General features: G+C 42.3%; 2 protein-coding genes across 3 annotated transcripts in view; one reads left to right on the forward strand and one right to left on the reverse strand.

Moving 5' to 3' along the window:
- The window catches only part of pcsk2 (proprotein convertase subtilisin/kexin type 2), a 28,777-nt gene extending 23,244 nt beyond the window's left edge, over positions 1–5,533 (forward strand). For both annotated transcript variants that reach the window (XM_071537201.1, XM_071537202.1), the window contains 2 exons: positions 925–1,152; positions 4,509–5,533. In XM_071537201.1, coding sequence (XP_071393302.1) covers positions 925–1,152; positions 4,509–4,998 — 718 coding nt within the window. In that variant the 3' untranslated portion in view covers positions 4,999–5,533. The remainder of the gene's footprint in view (positions 1–924; positions 1,153–4,508) is intronic.
- A 1,887-nt stretch (positions 5,534–7,420) lies between these two features.
- Positions 7,421–17,423, reverse strand: LOC139659004 (filensin). The gene is made up of 9 exons (XM_071537205.1): positions 17,050–17,423; positions 15,652–15,712; positions 14,695–14,790; positions 12,813–12,905; positions 11,247–11,360; positions 9,960–10,180; positions 8,751–8,842; positions 7,633–8,382; positions 7,421–7,599 (listed from the first exon to the last, which is right to left on the reverse strand). The coding sequence occupies exons 1-9, from the start codon at positions 17,421–17,423 to the stop codon at positions 7,421–7,423; spliced, it is 1,980 nt and encodes a 659-aa protein (XP_071393306.1).
- Positions 17,424–22,079: the final 4,656 nt, after the last annotated feature.

The raw sequence follows: 22,079 nt of genomic DNA on the forward strand, positions 1-22,079 counted from the left end.
TTGAATAATCTCAACAAATATTCACACTGTGGCAAACGGCGACAGCGAATATTGTCATACATTATGAATTTATAGTCATTGTGAATTCAGTCTAATTGGGTCCTTGTGGATCAGAGAAAACTTTAAACATATGCCACTTAGGTAAACACACGCCCTCAATTAGAAGAATGTGACAGATTCAAAACGTGGTAAATTACTGCTTCTCAAATCCCGGAGGTGAGCCTTTCTCCCAGATGCTTCATTTCTCACATTAAAGGCTGACAAGATTCTTCTGCTGCCATTAACTAACACCGGCAAGTGGAGTTGGGTAAAGAAACACTGTTTGCTTTGCACACACAATAATGATGTTGCTGTCAGGAGGAGCGGATGCTCGATCTGTCCGGCGGTAAATAACCCACCATGCTGTTAGAACAAGTGCAGAGCCTTTTTACTGCCCAAACACTCTTGAACCAATGCATTGGCAGGAGTCAGTGAGTCACCCAGAACAAAGCTGTCACTACACACAGCCAAGATAAGAGAGGGAGACACAGACAAAAGCTACCATCTGCCTCAAAGCATAGAGACTATGATGTTTAGACATTTGAGAGCATATAATCAAAGCATAACCATGGATCAGGCCATATGCCATTCATCTGAGATTTACCAAGGTCTACTGAACACCTTTTTGTCCTGTTCTTTGTAATATCAGCAAGTGGATTTTTCACTATTTGCTGCCAAAATTTCAATTTTCTCCTTTCCCATGAACCTGCTATAGATGAGAGGCAGCGATAGCTTGTCAAAGTTAATGGAAAAAATGGAGGAGCATCAGTATTGCTGCCAGCCTGTAATTTCTGACTTACTGTATTCTCTCCCCGCTATCACCCTCCCCTTCCCTAATCCCCTGGCTCTGTCCTGTGGATCCTGGTGACTGTTACTCCGCCCCAGCCCTAACCTGACATGGAGGGACATGCAGCACCTGTCGGTCTTGACCTCCAAGAGGAACCAGCTCCACGACGAGGTACACCAGTGGCGGAGGAATGGCGTGGGCCTGGAGTTCAACCACCTGTTTGGCTACGGTGTGCTGGATGCCGGGGGCATGGTGAAGATGGCCAAGGAATGGAAGACCGTCCCCGAGCGTTTCCACTGTGTGGCCGGATCCATCCAGGAGAGCCAGTGAGTGTGTGACACATGAGTGTCATATCACATATTCTAGTGTTACAAATTGCCCCGGATTATGGCACAAGGGACTGTGAGATCACATCCTATGTATTGGTAAAGTTCTTTAAAATGATCTTCTTATATAAGGTTCTAAACATAATGTACTTCCCATGTGCTATAATGTGAGCTCCCTCTGCCAGGCCTCTGGGTAAAGTGGTGCTTTGATTACAGTCCAGCCATCTGGCCGGTGCTGTGGAGGAGATCCTCAGGCTCTGCCCTCATCTTTCACAGATGCAGCTGTCTATCTCGGGTGCTTAGGGCACCCTCCTTCTTCTCCTCTCATCCTCTCCTTGTCTTCCCACATCTGTCTCCCCATGCATCACCCACTCCTCCTCCTCCCGTGTCTCCTCCATCTCTAACCTTGCCCTTCATTTTGCTTGCTCTTCTCTGCTTTTTAACCTCTCTCCCTGTCATCCTGTCCATCCACTCACACCTCTACCTCCTCTCCTTCCTGCATTCTGTCTGTCACCCTTTCATCCATCAGGTCCTGATGCTTTGAGCCTGTATCTACTCCCTCGTGTGATGCCTGGTGGTTTCATATGGCTCAACCTCTTACACACTATAATTAGAGAACCACACATGGCCCAGCACGATGTGCCCTAGCAACACTGTCAATTAGACTGACTGACAGCCGGGAAGGGATTCCATGCGGAGGTGTTATTTACTGTGTGCATGTGTGGGTCTGTGGTTACATGTGTGTACTGTATGCATGTGTGTATGAGTGTATTGTATGAGTGTATATAGTGTTCCATGTGTGTATGTATAATACTAATAATAATAATAATGCTAAACAAACACACCAAAAAAACACTTTACAGAGGAAAAAATGTGAGGAAAAAACATATAAAACCTAGCATATAACCTAACATATAAATATAGAAATGGGTTTTAAGGATAGATTTAAAGAACTGAAGTGATTTAGCCTCAACCTTAGCAGATTGTTCCACAGTATAGGGGCTCAGAGTGAAGATCGGTCAGCGTATTTGTGCCACCATAGAAATCCTCAACCCCTCATTTTACTCTATAATCAGTGCTCCACAGACGGTGCAGTCACGGCAACACAGCGTGTGGGTGTGTATCGTGAGTGTGTGCTTGTGTGTGTGTCTGCGTGCGCACGTGCCTCCCTGGAGTACAATACCAGACAAATAAGGAGCATTCCTCGGAGTCAAATGGCTTTTCACTGCTGCCCCAGGGACATCTCATATAAATAGAGGAGAGGAATTTGCTTCTTATGCCCATTTGTTGTCACACGAGACAGTCCTTGACACTTCAGGATTGCGTCGCAATAAGTGGCATTGGTTCTTTGCTCAGACAGTGGACGAGCCTTAAAGGGCTCAAAAGAATAACCGTTAGAAGGCGTTGTGCTAGGGTTTGTGAGAGAGAAATGCGGAATGTAACATCTTTTTCAAGTTATTTTCGAGCTGTGATAAGAGTTGTGGTGCTGAGTCTGTCATTCTGTCATATTTTTCATCAGTTCAGTATTTCCCCGGCGGCACCAGAGGGCTTCTGCTGCCTCTATTGTGGTAGAGATATAATTACAACAGGCTCACCTCTGATGATAGTGTATCAGTACAGAAAAGCAATAAACACACAAACACACACGCCCGTACTCGCGCACACACTGCTCAGCATTGATCTGATAGCTGCTTTGGCAGGCTGTAGCTTACTTAGCTGGAGCAGAACTTCTCATTATCAGTGGTGCCGGCACGCGGCACCCCACCGGGCCGTGGGTTGTTTTTAATCTCCGTCGGTCCTGCCCTTTAGAGGTGTCCCCTCTCCCTGTTCTATGACCGAGTCCCGTAATTACTCTCGCACATTATCTGATGGCAACTGTGTACCTGCTGTGCAGGAAAATCATTTTGCGGGGACAAATTGAATTCTACACATATTCACATGTAGAACAGTAATGCTCACAGTCACAGATTCTAACAAACCAATGAGAATAACAATAAGATGAAAGATATCTGTTAATTGCATGTTTATAAAATTAGATTTTAGTTGCGTCTTAAAAGAAGATACAGTTTATGGACACACACACACAAGCGCACACACAGAGAAACCCACTCCTTGCTTTTACACAGTCTTACACTAATTCTTTTTTACCTCTTTTTTATCTGCCCTAGGAAGCGTTTAGGAAGTCATATTGTTCATGGAAACCATTTAGTTTTTGGTTATGTCAGACTCCTCAACATACAATGTAGGGTGTAGTTTACTGTGAAACAGTAAACATATTTCACCAAGTCAACCCTAAGCAGCTCACCACTGCACTCACCTCTGTGTACTCAGCATAATGCTCTATCAATCATATTTATAACAGAGTGCTATCCTGCATGAGTCTCTCTCACTCAATCTCTTTCTCCCTCTCCCTCTCCCTTTCTCTCTCTCTCTCTTTCTTTCTCTGTCTCCAACTCTCCCTCTAGCCTTCTCTCCACCCCCCCATTTCCTACCCCCTGTGTTAATCTGAGCAGGCAGTAATGGCACAGAGATGTGGCCTGTGCCTCTAATAATGCTATTAAGTCTGCTCATAGCTCTCGGCCAGCCCTGACCACCCCTGCCCTGCTGTGTTCTCCCTCTTTCTTTCCATCACCAAAAGAGATGGGATCAGCAGTGTGTCTCCCTAACCACAAAAGAACAACAATAGCAAGACCAACCTGCCCTTACACTCTGTTCTGGACAAATCCATTTCATCCAAAAAAAGCCCTCATTCATGCATTGAAGAAGAGCTAGAGTTCAGAGGTAGTCCAATTTTTGACATGTTTTATAACTGAGATTATTAGATAAAATAGTAGGATCTGAGGTCTTTAACTATCCTGGTTACTAAACGCTATTTCAAAACTTTACTTTAATAAACTTTAATAATGAAATAAAATAAAATAAAAAATATTGTAAGAGTAAGTCATCCTGTGACAGGGGTGTATGGTACCAAACAAAAATGTAATCCCAAAGAGTATTTTGGCCCTTGAACCACAGATAGATTTCATGGCAAAGCAAGCAGAGATGGCACTCGTCATTGTTGTTTTGCTGTGTGGGAGCAAGCTCAGAAAGAGGCTTGATTCTCTGTCAGGGTTGGTTGCGTCTATAGGCAAAATAGGTCAGGTACTTACTGGGGCATTCAACGGAGAAGGGGGTGGGGTGTGAAGATAGACTGAGAAAGATAAAAATACTTCTCGAGCTAGCTTTGGCTCTCTTAGCTACAGGGATTCCCACAGCCCCTTTTTTAACATTCATATTTCTCAAATAAACCTTTTTCATTCCCCTCCCTCTCTCTGCCGCACCATCTTAACTCGTTTCATCTGTTTTTCCCTCTCCAGTAAAATCCAGTCTGGCAACAAGCTGGTGCTGGCCATCACCACAGACGCCTGCCAGGGGAAGGACAACTTTGTCCGCTACCTGGAGCACGTTCAGGCGGTGGTCACCGTCAACGCCAGCCGTCGGGGCGACCTCAACATCAACATGACCTCACCCATGGGCACCAAGTCCATCCTGCTGAGCCGAAGGCCCCGTGACGACGACGCCAAGGTGGGCTTCGACAAGTGGCCCTTCATGACCACCCACACCTGGGGCGAGGACCCCCGCGGGACCTGGGTCCTGGAGGTGGGCTTCCAGGGCGAGGAGCCACAGCGCGGAGTCCTGAAGGAGTGGACCCTCATGCTGCACGGAACACAAAGTGCCCCTTATATAGACCAGATAGTGCGCGACTACCAGTCCAAACTGGCCATGTCCAAAAAGGAGGAGCTGGAGGAGGAGCTGGATGAGGCAGTGGAAAGAAGTCTGAAGAGCTTGCTGAGTAAAAACAACTAAACACCATCTGCATGTTGCCGACTCTTTCACTCTTTTTCTCTTTCTCCCTCTCTGCAATCTTGCTCTACACTTTTCTGACTCTCTTTGCATCTCCTCAATTCTCTTCCTCTCTCTCTCTCTCTCTCTCTCTCTTCTTATCCTCCCTTTTGTCTACCTCTCTTTCCCCTGACTCTTTACTCTGCCTTTTGTTATGAAGTGTTTGAATTAGCCCCCCACCTACAATGAATGTTTCTTGTAATCCAATCATGATAAAAGTGTAACCTTGAAATAATCTGTTCTACATAGAGAAAACAAAACTATATCAACTGGATTTCTGTCTGTTTTTTTACACTCTACGGAATTGTACATAAACAGAATATAATCCACTCTTTCATGTTCTTGCTTTAACTGCCCTGCACCTCTCTTCTGCCAACTGTTGTACAGTTTGTGACTGTAAATGATTTTCTGTGTCATTCTACTTAAAGTTTAATATCTTGCAAACAGAGCAGTGATACTTCTTTCTGTTTATATTTTTGTGACATGCACTGTTTATATAAACAAAGGAAAGGAATGTGTGATTCATTTTGCAGCCTGTGGTCCTCAGTTCATATTTCACAATCTTTGACGTATACTATAATAAATCTATTCAGCTGTTTGTTTAAGCACTTGAGTGATTTGCACCACGCTTGAACAGACTCTTGAACTAAAAGTAGCATGCAATTTTTTTGTCATTTGAATCACCTAATGAATGTGATCTGGGTTCATGGTTTAGGAATATATTCCCTCACGTTTGGACAAGAAAATCCTTTTGAAAAGTGGAACATTAACTATTCTGTCCATATAATACACATGCTTTTATTAAAGGTGCTACATGTAGCATTTTAACATCAATAAATCATATCCACATTAATTTTGAGACATAATTACACTAAACAAACAAGACCATCGCCAAGAAGATTGGCAGCCTCTACACTGCGTTTTAGATTGTGTCACCAGGTCGGATTTTGAGGGAAATCTGCTGTATTTTATGGCACAAAGAGAGATTGCAAAAAAAGTGGGCGCTGTTCTTTAAGCGCATACAGAGCGAGTAGCAACATCCTCTTTGCAATGGGAAGCAATGGACTTTATGGGAAATGTAGTCTTAATTTTGAGAAACACTAGCACTAACAATACCACTGGCATGAGACAGAGGCTACTACTTATCTCGACCATGGTCTTATTTGTTTGCAATAATTATACCAAGATATCACAATTACTTTGTCAATGATATATTGATGTTTAAAATGCTAAATGTAACACCTTTAAGCTTGCATTGTCCTGTCACTTTTAAGAAGCTGATGTGTTTTGATCACATGCTTTTGCCAGGGTGTCTTTCAGTCACATTTTATTCCATATATGTTCCAGTCACACGCTCTTCTTTCTTTTGATTCACTCTTCTCTTTTCCTTGGACTATCAATATGCACAAATATTTTTGTTTCAGACAGTACACTGTAGCTTATTTCAGCCCACAAGCATTTCTTGCTACGGCTATTTATCTCTTCAACCTCGTACAGTATCTGTTGCTCACTCTCCCTTTCCTATCTCAGTTTATCTTTGTCTGTTTCTCCCTCAATTCCTCCTCCTCTTCCTCCTCCTCCCTCCTTTCTGCAGGGAGAGTGGATTATACTAAGTGCAGAGGGCATTGTGAACTCCTTAAGGTCACATCGATGAAAAATGGATGAGTCTCTGTCTCCTCCACAGCTGCAGCACTTGAAATAACACCTCTTATGCAGGAATGAGAGAGAGTACACACATACACACATGCCTATGTGTTTATGACTTTCAAAGCAGTGTGTGCATTGCTGCTACACTATTTCAACCTCAAAGCAAACAGAATGAGGGAGTAGTTGATGTTTGAATCTTTTTTTATTGTTCAATATATCAAAGCAAATTGATACACAGCAAAACTGTGCTGAGGGCAGGCAGTGGCATCCAATTGACCAAATCAACTCATAGGGGGAAAGGTGGGGTTCTAAGGCAGAGTTTAGTAGGGTGGCATAACTCAGCATTTCATCTCTTTTCTTCTGACTTTTTTATAGGTGACTTGGAGTTTCATTTCTCATTCTCCCAAGTTTTCAGACAGTAAAGGTATATGGCATGAGCATGGGTGCAAGTAGAACAACAACAGGGGTACTTATGGAACCAGCTAAACGTATGCTGGACGCAAGACCGGAGACTGCAAGCAAATGGAGGAGCATCAAAAATCAGAGCAGGAATGTGTAGTTGGCCTTAAAGCGTGGTTGATCTCCCTTGGAGACACAAAACATTGGTCTTATTTAGTTAAGGAACAGTGGCATTTTATGTAGTCTTTTACTAACATCAGTATTGTCTTCTTGTTAGTGGAGCCAGACCATGTGGAACCCTGGAGGAGTTTACCGCGTCTTCGAGTCAGGTCTCATGGTTTCAATGTTTCTTCTTGCTGGACTTCTCAATCATGGTCTCCACCACCATGGCAGTCTCCTCGTAACCCTTAACCTTGCGGTCGTTGGAGAACTTCTCCACAGACTCCACCACCTCCACCTTCTCGTAGCTCATGGAGTCTGGGGTAAAGCTGCTGGTGCTGGAACTGGAGCTGGTGCTGGCTCCGCGAGGGCCAGGCATTGGAGTGGGCCCACTGGGGCCCCCGTTGCTATCCCCATTTCCCTTTGGCCCAGAGGGTTCTGGGGTGGGCTGTCTGGGGCCAGGACATGGGCCAGGGGATGGAGGGACAGGGCTTGGATCTTTAGACCTAGGGTGAGGTTCTCCGTTCTTATGCTTACCCTTACCACCACCACCATTGTCCTTTCCTTTTCCTCCTTTGCCCTTTTCTCCTTCTCCATTGGAGGGCAGAGTGGGACTGAGGGGTCTGGGAGGTGGCATGGGCTGAGGAGCTGGTCCGTAAGGTTCGTAGGGGGGCATCATCCCGTTTCTGATAGTGACATAGATGTGGCCGGCAGACGGTGTGGAGGTGTAGAAGCAGGGGTCCTGGTAGCTGCCGTCCCCAGTGACAAGGACATAACGACCCTTAGTATAGAAGTCAGCGATTGGCTCAGGCTTCTTGTACTTCCTCATTCGGTCTCTGACAATGTTGCAGAGTGTGTCAAAGGCCTTGCTGATCTGAGCTCCGTCTGGGACATCCTGTGGAGACACTCCAATGAAAACAGGCATCTGTTCTGTTCTCTGCACCTCCTCCTCCTGTACCTCCTCAGTTGTGACCCCCTTCATCTCTTCATCTGCAGCCTCCCCAGTGGCTCCTCCACTTCTCTCCTCCGGACCACTGTCCATCACATCTTTAGGGGTCAGCTCTTTCTTCTTCAGGACTTTCTTGGCCAGGTTCTTCTGGCGAGGCTTGATGCTGGTGATGTCTTGGATAGCCTGGGTGATGTCTGGAAACACATGAGGTCAAAAGTCAGCCAATTGGAGTGCTTGTTGAACTGAGCAAACACCAATTAACTGATTCCTGGTGTGTTACAGCCAAAAACATTTTTAAGGACCAGCCTTGAATAAAAAACATTTCACCAAGCATCCTACAAAAACACCTCAGTGTTACACCAAGGCTAGAATTTTATTATGTGCTAAAAGTGGATCACATTCTGATCCATTGTGTGTGTGTCTTTGAGTGGTCAGGTAAGATTAAATCTCTGAGACCCCGTTAGCATAGTTGTCTTTCACAATGGCTGCTGATTGTGTGTGCACTCAATAGAGATTATCAACATAAACCAGCTGTGATATTGTCCTCTGATGCTGTCCTTACCTCTCCCCCTGGTTGGTGCAGTGGGTGTGTGAGTGTAGCGGTAATTAGTGGTGAACAGGGTAATGGGGGTGCCAATTATCGCTGAATTCAACCTGCAGAAAGAAGGAACAGTAGAACAGTAAAATTTCAGCTACACAATAGACATATGTACTTAACAGCTTTCTTGCAGTTGCCCATGGGGTGAAATATAGGAGCATCTACTAAGTAAATTGACTCGTTTTACCAAGAAGGAAACAACAGGCACTATTTAACATGAATAAATCAGAAGATAGACTTAATAACAACCATGGTGCCTGCTGTGTCGTAACAGAAAACATTTGCTGTCAGGCAGTGCCATCCTGTGGCTGCTCAACATTAACCCAGGTAAGGATGCTGACTCGTACATATCCAGTTAACGCCGTATGTAAGTCTGATCCATTTCATTTGAAGAAGTATCTTGACCTCTGGTGGACCAGAATTAAATTGGAAATTGTCTGAAGTGAATTTAAAGAGGTATGAAACCAGCTGTTAATCAGTGTTCATGGCAATTCTATGATGAAACACATCCACCCTGATCTTGACAATACATCACATAATGCTTTTTTGTGGATTTTCTGAGCAATTTAATTATTATCTATAAGTATTGATAAGTATTGAATAAACCTGCTTAGTTAATTAGCAATGGAAATGATTTACCTTACTGAACAACAGGACAAATAAGCTTAGGTCTATCTGATCGATAATCAGTCCTTACACGTCAATTATTTAATGTAATGGGCGCTTAGAATTATAAGGTCCTAACTAACTTTTTTGTTTTTAGAATTGACTTGATCCACATATTCATGATCTTTGAACGTTACTTTGTGACTAAGTGATGCTATATATTCTTTTTATATAAAAAGAACCTTTTAGGGTTAAATATTTAAAAGGATAGAAAGTACACAACAGTTTTACCAGCTGAGACGTCAAATCTTTGATGCTCAATATCTCAGAACTGCACTCCACCCAGACAGAAGGTTATAATAATTTCAAGCTCACAATATGTTAGACATTGAGGTTATCCCTTTAGACCAATAATATGTGTCACATATAAAGTAATTACCAGATTATCTAACTCATTGAACAAGGGGGCCTAAATGGAACGCAGCTTTGAAGATAAGATTCTGTTGTATGTGTGTATGTGTGTGTGTGTGTCTGTCTGTCTGTAAGCACCCTGTGGAGGCAGTCTACCTGTTGTCTTCATTCTCGATGATCCTCTTGTACCTCTCCAGCTCGTTCTCCAGGGAGGTCTGGTACATGGCCAGGTGGCGACACTCGTTGGTGAACCTCTCCAGAGACTTCTCGGCCTCCTCGATCTCCTTCCGCAGAGACTCAATTTGCTCGTTGTACAGCTGGATCTCGTCGTCATAAGTCTCTTGTGTGTTTTTGATGGCTTGCTCCAACATTGTGGTCTGAGAGAGAGAGGTACAAGGAGGGATTAAAGAAGACATTGTGATACATGATTTTAAAAAATAACAAAGCCCCTGCAGGAGCCTCACCAGCACATTGCATAGGTCACTAATAATAACACTATGTGGTGCTAATGAAAATGAGAGGGAGAGAGAAATGATAAATGAGCATAAAAAATAAAAGCAGGAATTTCATTAGTGCACAGTACAGTTGTTGCTTACCTATTCAATATTTCATGAAAAAAAATGGTGCAGATGAAAACAGCTTCAAAGTCTTTAGATAAATAAAGCATTTTATAATTTATTTATATAAAAATAAAACAATAAGATCTCAACAGCTAACAACAATTAGACGGTATGACATTGTAAGCCTCTATGGGATACAGACATTCAAGAGATACATGGTACAAAACATGAGCAGAGTGAAGAGCAACATTTGGGAGGATAGCAGAGGTATGTCTTTGGTCAAAACCTGCAGGAAGAAAACAAGCGCCCACATCAACAAACACTCAGTTGGGGGAATAAATATGGTTCATAAATTTGATTATACTGTATTCCATTAATTTGAAGCAGTCCCTGTTTCTCTCATTGATGTTCTGTGAGGAAACACTTTGCTCCCACTAAACCTGGAACTACACTGCTGTCATAAGAAGGTCATGGCTGACATCTAGTGGTACTTCTGCGTCATTAAGCTATTATGGCAAGATGGGTTCAATAGATTAAGTGAATGGATGTTTTTCTAAATTTGAAAATTAAAAATATTGTGCTTTAAAGAGATTCCTACACCTACCTACGTTATGAGTGAATTGTCTACCATCAGGAAATCCAATGTCTTCAATTAAATACTGAACTGATTGAATGGAAAGTGATTACAACACATAATATGAGCATGGGCCCATCTGTGCAGTGTCCCTGTCTATTATCTATTTGAATCTCCTTTTGTCACTCAGAATTACTTTCCCTCTTAAAAATGTCTTAGAAATAAATGTTTGCACTAGTGGAGAAAGGGATGGAGACTGCATGTAATCAGTGTGAGACCTCCTGTTGTCATGGTGACAGTGTGACCCACCTCAGTCTGTAGGCGTTGTCTCTGTGCCTGCAGCTGACAGAGGGCGCTCTTGTACTCCTCCAGCTGGCTCTGCAGCCCTGGCACCCTCCTCTGGGCCAGCAGCTTCTCCTGCTCCTTCACAGAGTTAATACAAAACAATGAGGAAAGCACAGTATACCATCACAGCATGAAGGTGACATCACACCCACTCCTCAAAACAGACTTGCTACTAAGATCAATAGTCCACCTCTTTCTGATCTCTCACTGTATTAAAAGCTTGACCCTTGAAATCCATTAATAAGAATGGGGTCACACTCCACAGTGAGGATATGTTGAAGTATCAACATTGGACTCTCCAAATAAAGTGTCACCATTTATTCTCCGGACAAAACACTTTCATCACTCCACCCTTCATCCATTCTTTTAAATGAACATTTCGTACAAGGATCACACACTCACTGGTCTGAGTGCAGTGGCCCACCTACAAACCAAGTGTTTGAATTGAACGGCAGGCAATACTGTCACAGAGGTACAGATGATAAAAGTGATGTAAGTGGCATAAAAGCGTCTGGTGTCAGAGGTTTGGTGTGGGACACTTGATGGATGCTAACTATTGTAAGCAGTCACACTTCTCAACATCTCAATGCAATTGCAGATTGGAGTTTTAACTATGCAAACGTTTCTCCAAGGCAGAGCTGCTTTGTAGGCAGAAGCAATCTTATTGGTTGAGTTAAACCTCAATGGGCAGAGCCAAATAACCAGTTTTCTGAGCGCAAGTTAGCTAACTGGCAAATTAGAGGTTTTTTTTTTCTTTCATTCATGTCCATGGCATTCATGATATTGGAAGGTCACTAGCTAACTAGCTAACTAGCTTACCTAGATAGCTATACAGTAGTATGTTTGAACTTGGAAGGTCAACCAGCTATGGCTAACTAGCTATATATATATATATATATATATATATATATAACTTTTTTTTTCAGTTAGTAGCAAGAGTGCTAGGCCTCATAATATTAGCTTCCTCCTCTCTCACACATTTTCTTTTTCACTGGGCTTAACATTACTTAGCCAGAAAAACTGTGGTTCTTTGGCTCCGCCTGTTGAGGTTTAACTAAACCAACAAGATTATTTTTGCCTCCAATCTGCACCACAATTGTCAGTGACTGGAGCACAGATTAGCATACACAGCCATTCCTCCCTGCATTTGCTTCATTATGTGGTCTGACACCCTGACTCAGCTGGTCCATCTGTCTGTCTGTCTGTCTGTCCAACTGACTGTATGTCTGTTTTCCGCTCTCACAAACTCACAAACACACAAACACCACAAGCAGGCACATGCACCCTCACATATGTGAACACGTGCAACATGTGCCCACCAGTATACACACATGCACATACACCCATATACACCAAAACATGGTCAGACTGAGAAGTCAGCACTCTCATCACTCTGGGACACGTAGCCAGAGCTGACACACATACAAACACCGTGCACTCCCCCAGGCATTGTACTCGCACATGCTCACACACACGCGCGCACACACACATACATGCAGACACACAGAATGACAACAAAAGTGACCTCACCTCGGAGATGCCCACTGACATATTGGGAACGAGGGGCGTTGTCTGGTTGATCTGGTGCAGAATGTTTACGTATGTCTGGATCTCTGCAAGGTTCTGTATATAGAAGATAATATAAAAGACAATATAAAGATATATCACTGAGCAAAGAGAAGGAGATCCCACTGAATGTTAACATGTTTTGTAGAGAGCACCTTAGACATTCCATTTTGCACTGGTCTGCTCATTCACCTTTCATTATTTAAGCCTATATTTTGCACATCTCATTGAAGATGGAGCATGAGAATAACTGAATGGATCCAATAAAGGGTTTTCATTCCTTTACAGCAAAGATCATTTCTTTTCTAAATCCATGTGTGCTGCAATCGTGATCTCAGACTCAATAATAGAGGGCAAATATATTTCCGTTCTCCAAGGGGATACTTCCAACTCAGGACCACAAACCAAATATCCCTGCGAGATGACTGCCCATTCTTTGCCACATAATGTAGCTATAGCAGTGCCTTTTGATATGCTATCTCAATGCTGCCTCAATATTGCACAGAGTCATGGATTAATTCATAATCAAAAGTAGCTTTGTTTGGAAATAAAAAGGGAAATTGCTCTGGCAAGAAAGTCTATGAAAACTATGCCTGGTGCATTATGTAGCGGACTGGTTTTCTTTTGTCTCTACATTTTTCTGCCCATTTTGCTTGCTTCTTCAAGCCATTTCTATGCACATCTACATAGAGCCATATGTCTCTCTTTTTCTGTGCATTTCTGTCATGTTTCAATGCCTATTTGGGAACATTGTCACATTTACCCCCCTATTGTTTCTTCACTTCATTCTTCCATCATGCTATCACAGAAGGTAAATTGAAGCTGAAGCCCTCTTGTAAATCACAACACGTCTTTTGTTACCCTCTGTAAAAGCATGAGGGCTGGGATTCTTTGCCTTGTTATTAGAGGTACGGTGGCCTTGCTTTTGAAAATTGCTGAAGCAACACAGAGAGAGCCATGCATTGTTATGTAATATTCTTAAAAGCAATATTCTTTGAAGTGGAATAGGTTCTTCCACTCCCTGTGAATTAGCCAGGAAAATACATGCAAAACACAGTTTCCTAGGAAAAGAGGTACGGTCAACAGGGACATTCAGAGAGTGTCTTTGAGGAGGAAGCTCCCTGTTGTGTAATGATTAGGTTTTGTAATTTTTGTAATAGATATCTATTTAATAAAAAAACAACAACAACAACAAACAACAACAAGCAGGGCATGGGTACTTACAAAGAGTAGGTTAATTAGTAGATTGAATTGTTGTGTCTCTCTCTCATTTTTAGATTATTTTTTGGGCATTTTTGCCTTTATTAGATAGTTCAAAGTTGAGAGAGACAGGCAAGACTGGGACAGAGAGCGGGGATGACATGCAACAAAGGTCCCAGGCTGGATTCCGACCCAGGACACTGTGTTTCCATGGTGCACACCTTGGACCACTGAGCCACCAGGAAGCCCCTTATTGTGTCTCTTTTAGGTTCTATTCACTATTTGACTCTATGTTGAATCAGTCGCTATATGTGCCAAATTTCAAGTTGTAATAGCCCTATTAAGAGCAAAATGTCAGAGATGTAAACTTTAAAAGGGGATTATTAAAGCCATTCCTGAGCGATTGGATTTTACTGACCCAGTTTGTAAAGGCCATCCACAAGGAGAACTATAATGTAACAATCAATTCAATTGGCTACTGGCTCTCCCGTATCTATCGTCGCTCTGTCATCAATAAATCCATTGATTTATATTCATCTTGCTAATGAAGCCCATTAAACTCTCCCCACAGCCACTGACAAAAAATAGATTTCTGTTACACTAAGCCTGTTTAAGTTTGTCTTTGTTTGCAGTGAACATCACTGACCTTCTTATGTCTATCTTTAGTGGAGTTGATGTCATCCTGCAGGAACTGGGATTGGATCTGGAATTCCAGATTTCTCAGCAGAGCACTGTCAGCCTCCTGCCAGAGGAGAGGAGAGGAGAGGAGAGGAGAGGAAGGGAAGGGAAAGGAAGGGAGAGGAAAAGAACAAAAAGCGAAGAAGGGGAAAGATACCACAGGGAAACGGAGAAGATGGAGGAGAAGAGTAAAAGAGGCAACGGAGCAGAGGTGGTACAAGGTGAAAAGACTGGGAGTTCTCAGGCTGCACAGCGCCATGTGTTAGGACCCATAACTGGTATTGATGCAGCAGTGAAATGTGTGGTCATCATGTTGTATTTCAATACAACAGAGCCAAAGAGTGCGTTCACTGAAAACTCCATCATCATTAGTATGAAATTTGAACAAAACCCTTCTCAAAAATGTTATTGATACAATTCAAAATGTTTAATTTCTTTAAATAGGTAAATAGGTTGAATCTTTTATATTCAACATTCTTAAAACTCTTATTCTTATAAATTAAACCTCTTGTCCATGGACCCAGGCTCAATAAAACATATTGCTATAGTCATTTGGTGACCTTCCTAAGGAAGAACCACAGTCCACAGGGTGCAGAATCAGGCTCGATATCAATGTATGAGAGTTCTATTACAAAATGCTTTATATCAATTTTAGGAAAAAAAGAAAAATTATCTTTGAATTTCATCATTTAATGTCTCAAAATAACACTGAGGATCCGGACTATAAAAGTGTTTTCACTTTATTTACCTAGTATCCTTTAAAAGCACCATAATTAGATTTTTTATCCTTTCGTCATTTTGTACGCATCATTTTGGAGAGAAATTCTGTGCTGTTAAAATCCAGTTGAATATTTGTGTTGTGCTTTCTCTTGTACAGAGCTTTGCATCCATCAAAAACAAATCATCACTGAATTTCCATCCATACCTTGTTTAATTGTTCCAGCGTGCCCCGCAGCTGTTCTTGATACTCACATTCATTCCTGTATCTAGAGCATAAAACATCAAAATTACGTATCTACATGAAAGCAATGCAATTTAAAGGACATTGTGATGTCGATTGTCGAACTATAGCAATCACTGGCGCAGGACTGTGTGTGCCAATCTGTGTCTAATTTTGTGTGTTTGTGTGTGTGGTTTGGAAGGGGGGGGGGGGGGGGGGAGGCTTTTACTGACAAGCATTGACTATCCATCAACTTTTACATTGATTACACCCATTGTGTCCTTACTTACCCTTGTCGGCTCACTTTGAGACAAGCCGTGCTGACAACTTGAAGCACGGCACCACTGCTTTTGACATTCTGTCTCAAGGCTGTTAATCAACACTATGGGTGGTGAAATCTCACTGTCTCCACTATCTGATCTAAACAGAGTTGGTCAATACTCTTCTGAACCACTCAATAATATAGTTGTGCTCAGTTGCCTGGAGGCAGCCTTTCATTCACCATGGTGGTTTCTATCAAGCAGTGCTGCCATTATCACAGTTTGACACAACTCTTATCTTGTATTACCAGTATAAAGTATCAATCCCTCATCAGCACCAGCGTTGAGGAGTAATTAATTACACGTGAAAGACAGGATTACATTAATCTGATTACAGAATGGTTACCATGGTAATCTGTTCAATTTTCTGAAAAAAATACATGTTAAGGGAGAGAATATATTTTGATTATGAGATTATGGACACAAACTTTAGTTTACACATGTTGGCATCGTGGCTGATAATGGCTGTAGATAATTAAATTAACATTATTCAAATTACAGTCTGTAAATTACAATAAAAATGTCTGTCTAACATCATATTCTACGACTATTATGACAAAGTAATCCAAAAGTATTTTACAATAATCAGAATACATTTCTGTTTCAGCAATTTAGAGTATTACCTTCCTGATTGTAACTTTAGAATTTTTACATAAATGAAGATGTGATTGAATTAACATAATTTAACTGTTGTGGCAACAATTTAATTTATAGCTGTTCTATTCTAGCAGTTTCAAAAATGTGAGAGGCAAGCTGTGATGTGGCACATAGGTCTACGTTACATACATGCTGACATTGTTTTTTAAAATTTTTTTGTTTCTCTATGTTCTCTTTAATTTTGTATCCTGGTCTTTATGTCATAAGAAAGGGATCAGTTGGCTGCTGTTTTTTTTAACAGTTTTGAGAAACAAAATTTCTTCATGTTATATCACTTCCTCTTAATTTTTTAGTAAAAAAATGTTTTATCCCTATGCAGTATTCTGCCTCTGAAGAAGAAATCTGACCTGACTTGTGTCACAGACCTGTTGAACACACAAACACCAACCATTGCCCACTCTCTTACTTGCTGGTGAATTCATCCAGCATGCGGCAAGCATCCTTCAGCTCCCTCTCCAGCTTGGCGTGGTCGGAGGACAGCTCTCGGATGCGCTGCCTGTTGACTTCGATCTGCTCTGTGAAGGCCTCCTCCAGGCCGCTGGCCTCTTCCATGCGCTGCAGCGTCTCCAGCTGCTTGCGGAACACAGCGTTGCGCTGCTCCAGGACTCGCGCCCTGTTGATGTAGCGGGCGAAGCGGCTGTTGAGCTCCTGAAGGCTCTCCCAGCCCTGGATGGCTGAGGCTCCCGCAGAGGTTTCAGAGTCCTCGGGTTCCTCCTCAAAGACATCGGAGCGCTCATACTTTTCCTTGCGCACCTCGCGCAGGTAGCTGGTCTTGAACATGGTGGTGCGTGTCTCTCCCCTGCTGCCTGGGTTGGTGGTATCCCCGGAGTGCTTGATCCCCTTCAGCACCTTTATTGTGTGAAAACTCGGGTGCTCACCCTTGGCTGTCTCATGCTAGACTAAACGCTGCCCAGCACTGGCTGGCGGCGAAATAGCCCCAAAAATCTCCCCCCTGGCTGCGGCCACGCATGCTGCATGCCTGGGGCCTTCCAGAGTTTATTGATGCCTTTGTGACTGAGATTACAAAAGCCATGCCATTGATGACAAAGCAGAAACACAAAAACAAACAATCGGTTGGCCCGAGAAAGCACTGCGTTGTCACACACTATTATAGGGAGGCCTTTTGGTTTTCAATCAGCTGTTTTTCTAGATCTCTGTTTGATTTGGGAAATTGGATGGTGGCCTACCACATGACAGAGAAGAAATTGTGTGCGGTGCGCTTTCTATGGAGTGTGGACAATTACTCGTGTGCCAAAAGTAAGTGTGGAGCACACTGTGTACGCTGTGCCAAAGAAACAACTCATTTTCGTTCGCAAGTTGGTACTATTGGCATTTCGGTCCACAAACTCGAAAACATTACACATAACAACCCCCTAAAAATATTGGTGAACATGCAGCAGAAATCCATTCAAAGCATTTGGTAACATGCAGGCCTAGTTGGAAGACTATGCTGTATGCATTTCAGTTCCCAAAACAGTGTCATGGTTGTTATAGTATTTGTTTATAGCTATCATGGAATGAAACAGGCCTAACAGTAAATAACTGAGGCTGCGGGCTAAATGTGTAGTGTTACAGTAAGTAAAATGATTTAAATCTTTATTCCTACATATTATGATGTTGGTGTTCATGGTAAAAATCAAAGTGCAGAGCCCAGACTCAAATCTACAGCTTTATGCCAATAGTGACTTTGAGCCAAACTATGTGATGATGCTGGTGTTTTGCCTGGGAGGAAGACTCTGAAGCTGAAATACCTCAGTATGTCTAAAATGTTCTTTTGCTTGAATAATAGCAAAGAGCCTCTAGTTATTTCCACCAAGTCACCTCTTTCTGTCTGTGTATTTCTCTCTCTCTTGGTATTTTCATTCTTGCTCTAACACTTTACATTTACCAAAGATGAAAGTAAGAGAGAGTGAAAGAGAGCGAGGAACAGAGAGAGAGAGAGAGAGAGAGACCTTTCGGCATCTGCTTGCTCTCTGCTGTAAGCTGTGGTACAAGGTCAGTCAAAATGTCCCTCTAGACAGATCTAGCAGGCTGTCTGTAAAAAGGCTGAATGAAACACGTCAAATGGCTTTACATCAGCATTTCAGCATTTTTTTGGCCCTAGAAAAGCCCATGGCCCAAGGGCAGACTGTGACAATTAAGCTGTGAAAATTAAGCTACTAAACAAAAGCTTTGTCGATATACAGCTGAGTTTAAGGCATGCATATCTATTGCCGATCATTCAAAAGATACATGTATACGCATTTGCTTCACATTTTATCACATAAATATACCCATAGAGGCTACTATCTTAATACACTTGTGTAAAACAAACTTCCAACTGAGCTAATATTGTATATAAATTCTCATCAAAGGTGGGAACGACACAGAATATCAAAAATATCAACCTTTCTTCAGATGGATGTAAAGAATCTGTGACTTTAATAGGTGAGTCTCAATGGTCTGGATCCCAGAAAGCTTGAGGGCATAATACATATTGCAGCACAAACTGCTACAGATATTCTACTTGAGGAGACTTCACCCCATCGACTTTTAAATGACATTCAGGCAGCTTTGCTATTATTTAGCATTCAGCATTGAACATTTCCCACTGCCCCTGACTAGGAGGAGGTGAGGAGCTTCCAGACAAATCTCTCCAGGGCTGTTCTATCCAGCTAACGAGGAGTCACTCAAAGGAGGCAAACTCCTTACCTATGTGAATCTTCAGGTGTGTCCCGGAATCGCATAAAAGACCATGTGCAGTGAGTATATAAAAGGCTTATGTCTATCTCAGCCACTGACCAACTTGATTAGACATGCTGAAATGCTGTGTCAAGCCTTCAGAGTATTCATGATAACATCCCCAAAACATGTACTGAATTTAAACACTAAACATATATATCTAACATGTTCATCCATATAAAATACATAGTAAAATGCATTCAGGGGTATTACCAATGCCACTGGTGTGACAAAACCTTGTGGTGAAAAAGCACTGCCTACTGCACAACACAGTAAAATGGTGGACATCAGTACATACCTGCTCTAGAACAAACACAATCACTCAGACTACATTGAGATGTCCCTTTGGTCACCTTTTGTATATAAACTGTGTCTCCACAGCCAGGAGGAAATGCTCTGTGACTTTTATGGGTGCCGCTAAACCTGCAGCCAGTCAGAGAAAGTTGGCAAGTTCCCGATGTGTATGGGAAAGAATGTGTAATTTTTCTTTCTGTCAGTGGGAGCATATGAGGTGCCGTTGTAAACAGGACTCCCACAGACAGAATAATACACTCTTGTATCCAACACAGGCAACCAAACACAACTAGACAGCGACACACAGCCGCAATAACTACACACTAACATACATACAGAGAGAGAGAGAGAGAGAGAGAGAGAGAGAGAGAGAGAGAGAGAGAGAGAGAGAGGGAGAACCGCAAAGTGACCACATTAGTATGAATGGTTTGCCCAGTTGGAATGAACAGTAATGACAGTGTGGACGAATACTGGCACACAGTATGGACAAATACTGACTCCCAAAGTCAGCATCCCCAACAAAACCTAGAACCAGCCAAAACAGACTGCATCTGTTCAGATTTAAACCCCGGATATATATTTGTATTGATTCTGTTTCACTACCACTGATTCTCCCATAACGTCGTCACACATAAATAAGCTTACTGTCTTTCCACCTTCTCGCAGAGACCATAGATTTTTGATCTTGTGCGTAATACTTCATGGCTGAGGAGAGATCACCAGGATACCATCGCCCTCTTCTCCCATCTGTATTCATTGGTTACGAGGGGCTGTAAATCCTAGCCCTGGGTGAGATTAGAGAGCTGTCCAGGATTGGAAATGAAAGCCCAGTGTTTATCCTGCTGGTCAGGCCTTCTGGGCTGTGGTGACAGGCACTGGATAGGCCTGACAAGTAAGTAGCTCCTGATATTTAGAGGGCGCTAAAAATTAATAGAAACATGCACCAGCTATTCTGTTATCTCTTATGGGCTGAGGGTGGATATGTCAAGTTCTGAAAAAAAATATTTTTTTTCTCCTGCTGTGACCAGGGGATGTTTTTAATCTGTGGTAGTGCTGGTTTACTGGTGTCTCTTGTTATCAGTTATTATATTTAAACTGCACAGAGTGTATCTGTCAGCACGTACACTGAATGTGAAAGGAGGACACAAGAAGCCATTCTGCTGCTATTGACAGGTGAGAGACTGTCACAGATGATGTAGGAACAGCAATGCTAGCTTTCCATCACAATAAGGGATTGATCCTAAAAAGTCATTGCTGCTGCTGCCTAGTGTGCCCATTTATCTGCTGTTCAGGATGGATTACCGCAAAGGCACTGTAGTGACAGCTTTCCATGGCTCTGTCTATACATTGACCCAGAGAAGAGAAAAGTCAGTTTGTGTGAAAAAATTAATTTACAGCAGTTTACAGTGTTGCCCCTTATCAGATCAACTTTGCAGCCCCGAGAACTAGTCAGCTCTTGACTAGTTGATTCAATGTAGAGATATTTCTCCTATGGCCTATTCAAGAGGTTTATAACCAGGAACAGCAGTTCACACAACAAAATGAGGCATTATAAATGTCCTGTCAGTGTTATCTAAGAATGCTTTACTAGCTATCATATTGCCACTTATTCAAAATGGGCCAAGATTACAGTCTTTTGGGACAATGATAATCCTGAACATCTGGGACATTGATTTCTGTCCCCAACACCATAACGCAATCAATGTCCCTTTGTGTGCAGCCTTGTGAGAGACTGGCAATCGCCTTCATCTTCTGTCAGTGAACACCGAGCACCTGTTGTTTCATCTGAGACCAAGACAGAGAATTTTGTAAAACAGAGATCGGTAGGTAGTCAGTGACACAAAGAAACAGTTACATGAAATGCTATTAGAAAGCAGAGTGACTCCTAGTCTCTAGAGGTTCTTCGAGAGGCGATGATGATTGACTCGGCAAAGCCTGATGACGGGCCAATGGTGATGTTCTTTGGAACACCTGATAACATTTTAGTCTATATTAATTAAAGTCGGAGGACGGAGTGTATTTTATCACACAGCATTGAAGGAAAAATCCACCCTCACTCTTACACTGCTAGATGTCATCCATGTGTCATGTTGAGCCACCACAGGCAATTATTTTCCGATAATGGAACATCAAAACCAGAGAGCCAAACATTATGTTATTACGAAAATGTGAATGTCCTTTAAAAATTACAGTTTGTTGAATTCAAACTCATACAGTAGTTGGATTATGTAAATTAACTGTTAAATTTGCACAGAAGCAAACTGACTGGAAGACAATTTATGAACAATTATTCATACATCTCAATTATCTGCAACCTTGAATCTATTACTTTGTGATTCACTTTAACCAAACGCCTTATTTTTTTGCGCTGGAAAGTCCTTAATTTCCCCATTACATGAACATTATCCATTAAAAATAACA

This window comes from Centroberyx affinis, unplaced genomic scaffold, assembly GCF_046629955.1.
Source record: "Centroberyx affinis isolate AG114_WGS23_722 - 3 ecotype Tasmania unplaced genomic scaffold, CSIRO-AGI_Caff_v1 ptg002993l_1, whole genome shotgun sequence".
NCBI lineage: Eukaryota > Metazoa > Chordata > Actinopteri > Beryciformes > Berycidae > Centroberyx > Centroberyx affinis.

What these genes read in the sequence shown, in the direction of transcription:
- LOC139659004 (XM_071537205.1), bottom strand. Translation starts at nt 17,423, where the DNA reads ATGTTCAAGACCAGCTACCTGCGCGAGGTGCGCAAGGAAAAGTATGAG. An exon ending in CTGGATGAATTCACCAGCAA is followed by an intron (nt 15,713 to 17,049) that starts GTAAGAGAGTGG and finishes TTTATGCTCTAG; the next exon opens with ATACAGGAATGAATGTGAGT. An exon ending in GACAACGCCTACAGACTGAG is followed by an intron (nt 10,181 to 11,246) that starts GTGGGTCACACT and finishes TCTCTCTCTCAG; the next exon opens with ACCACAATGTTGGAGCAAGC.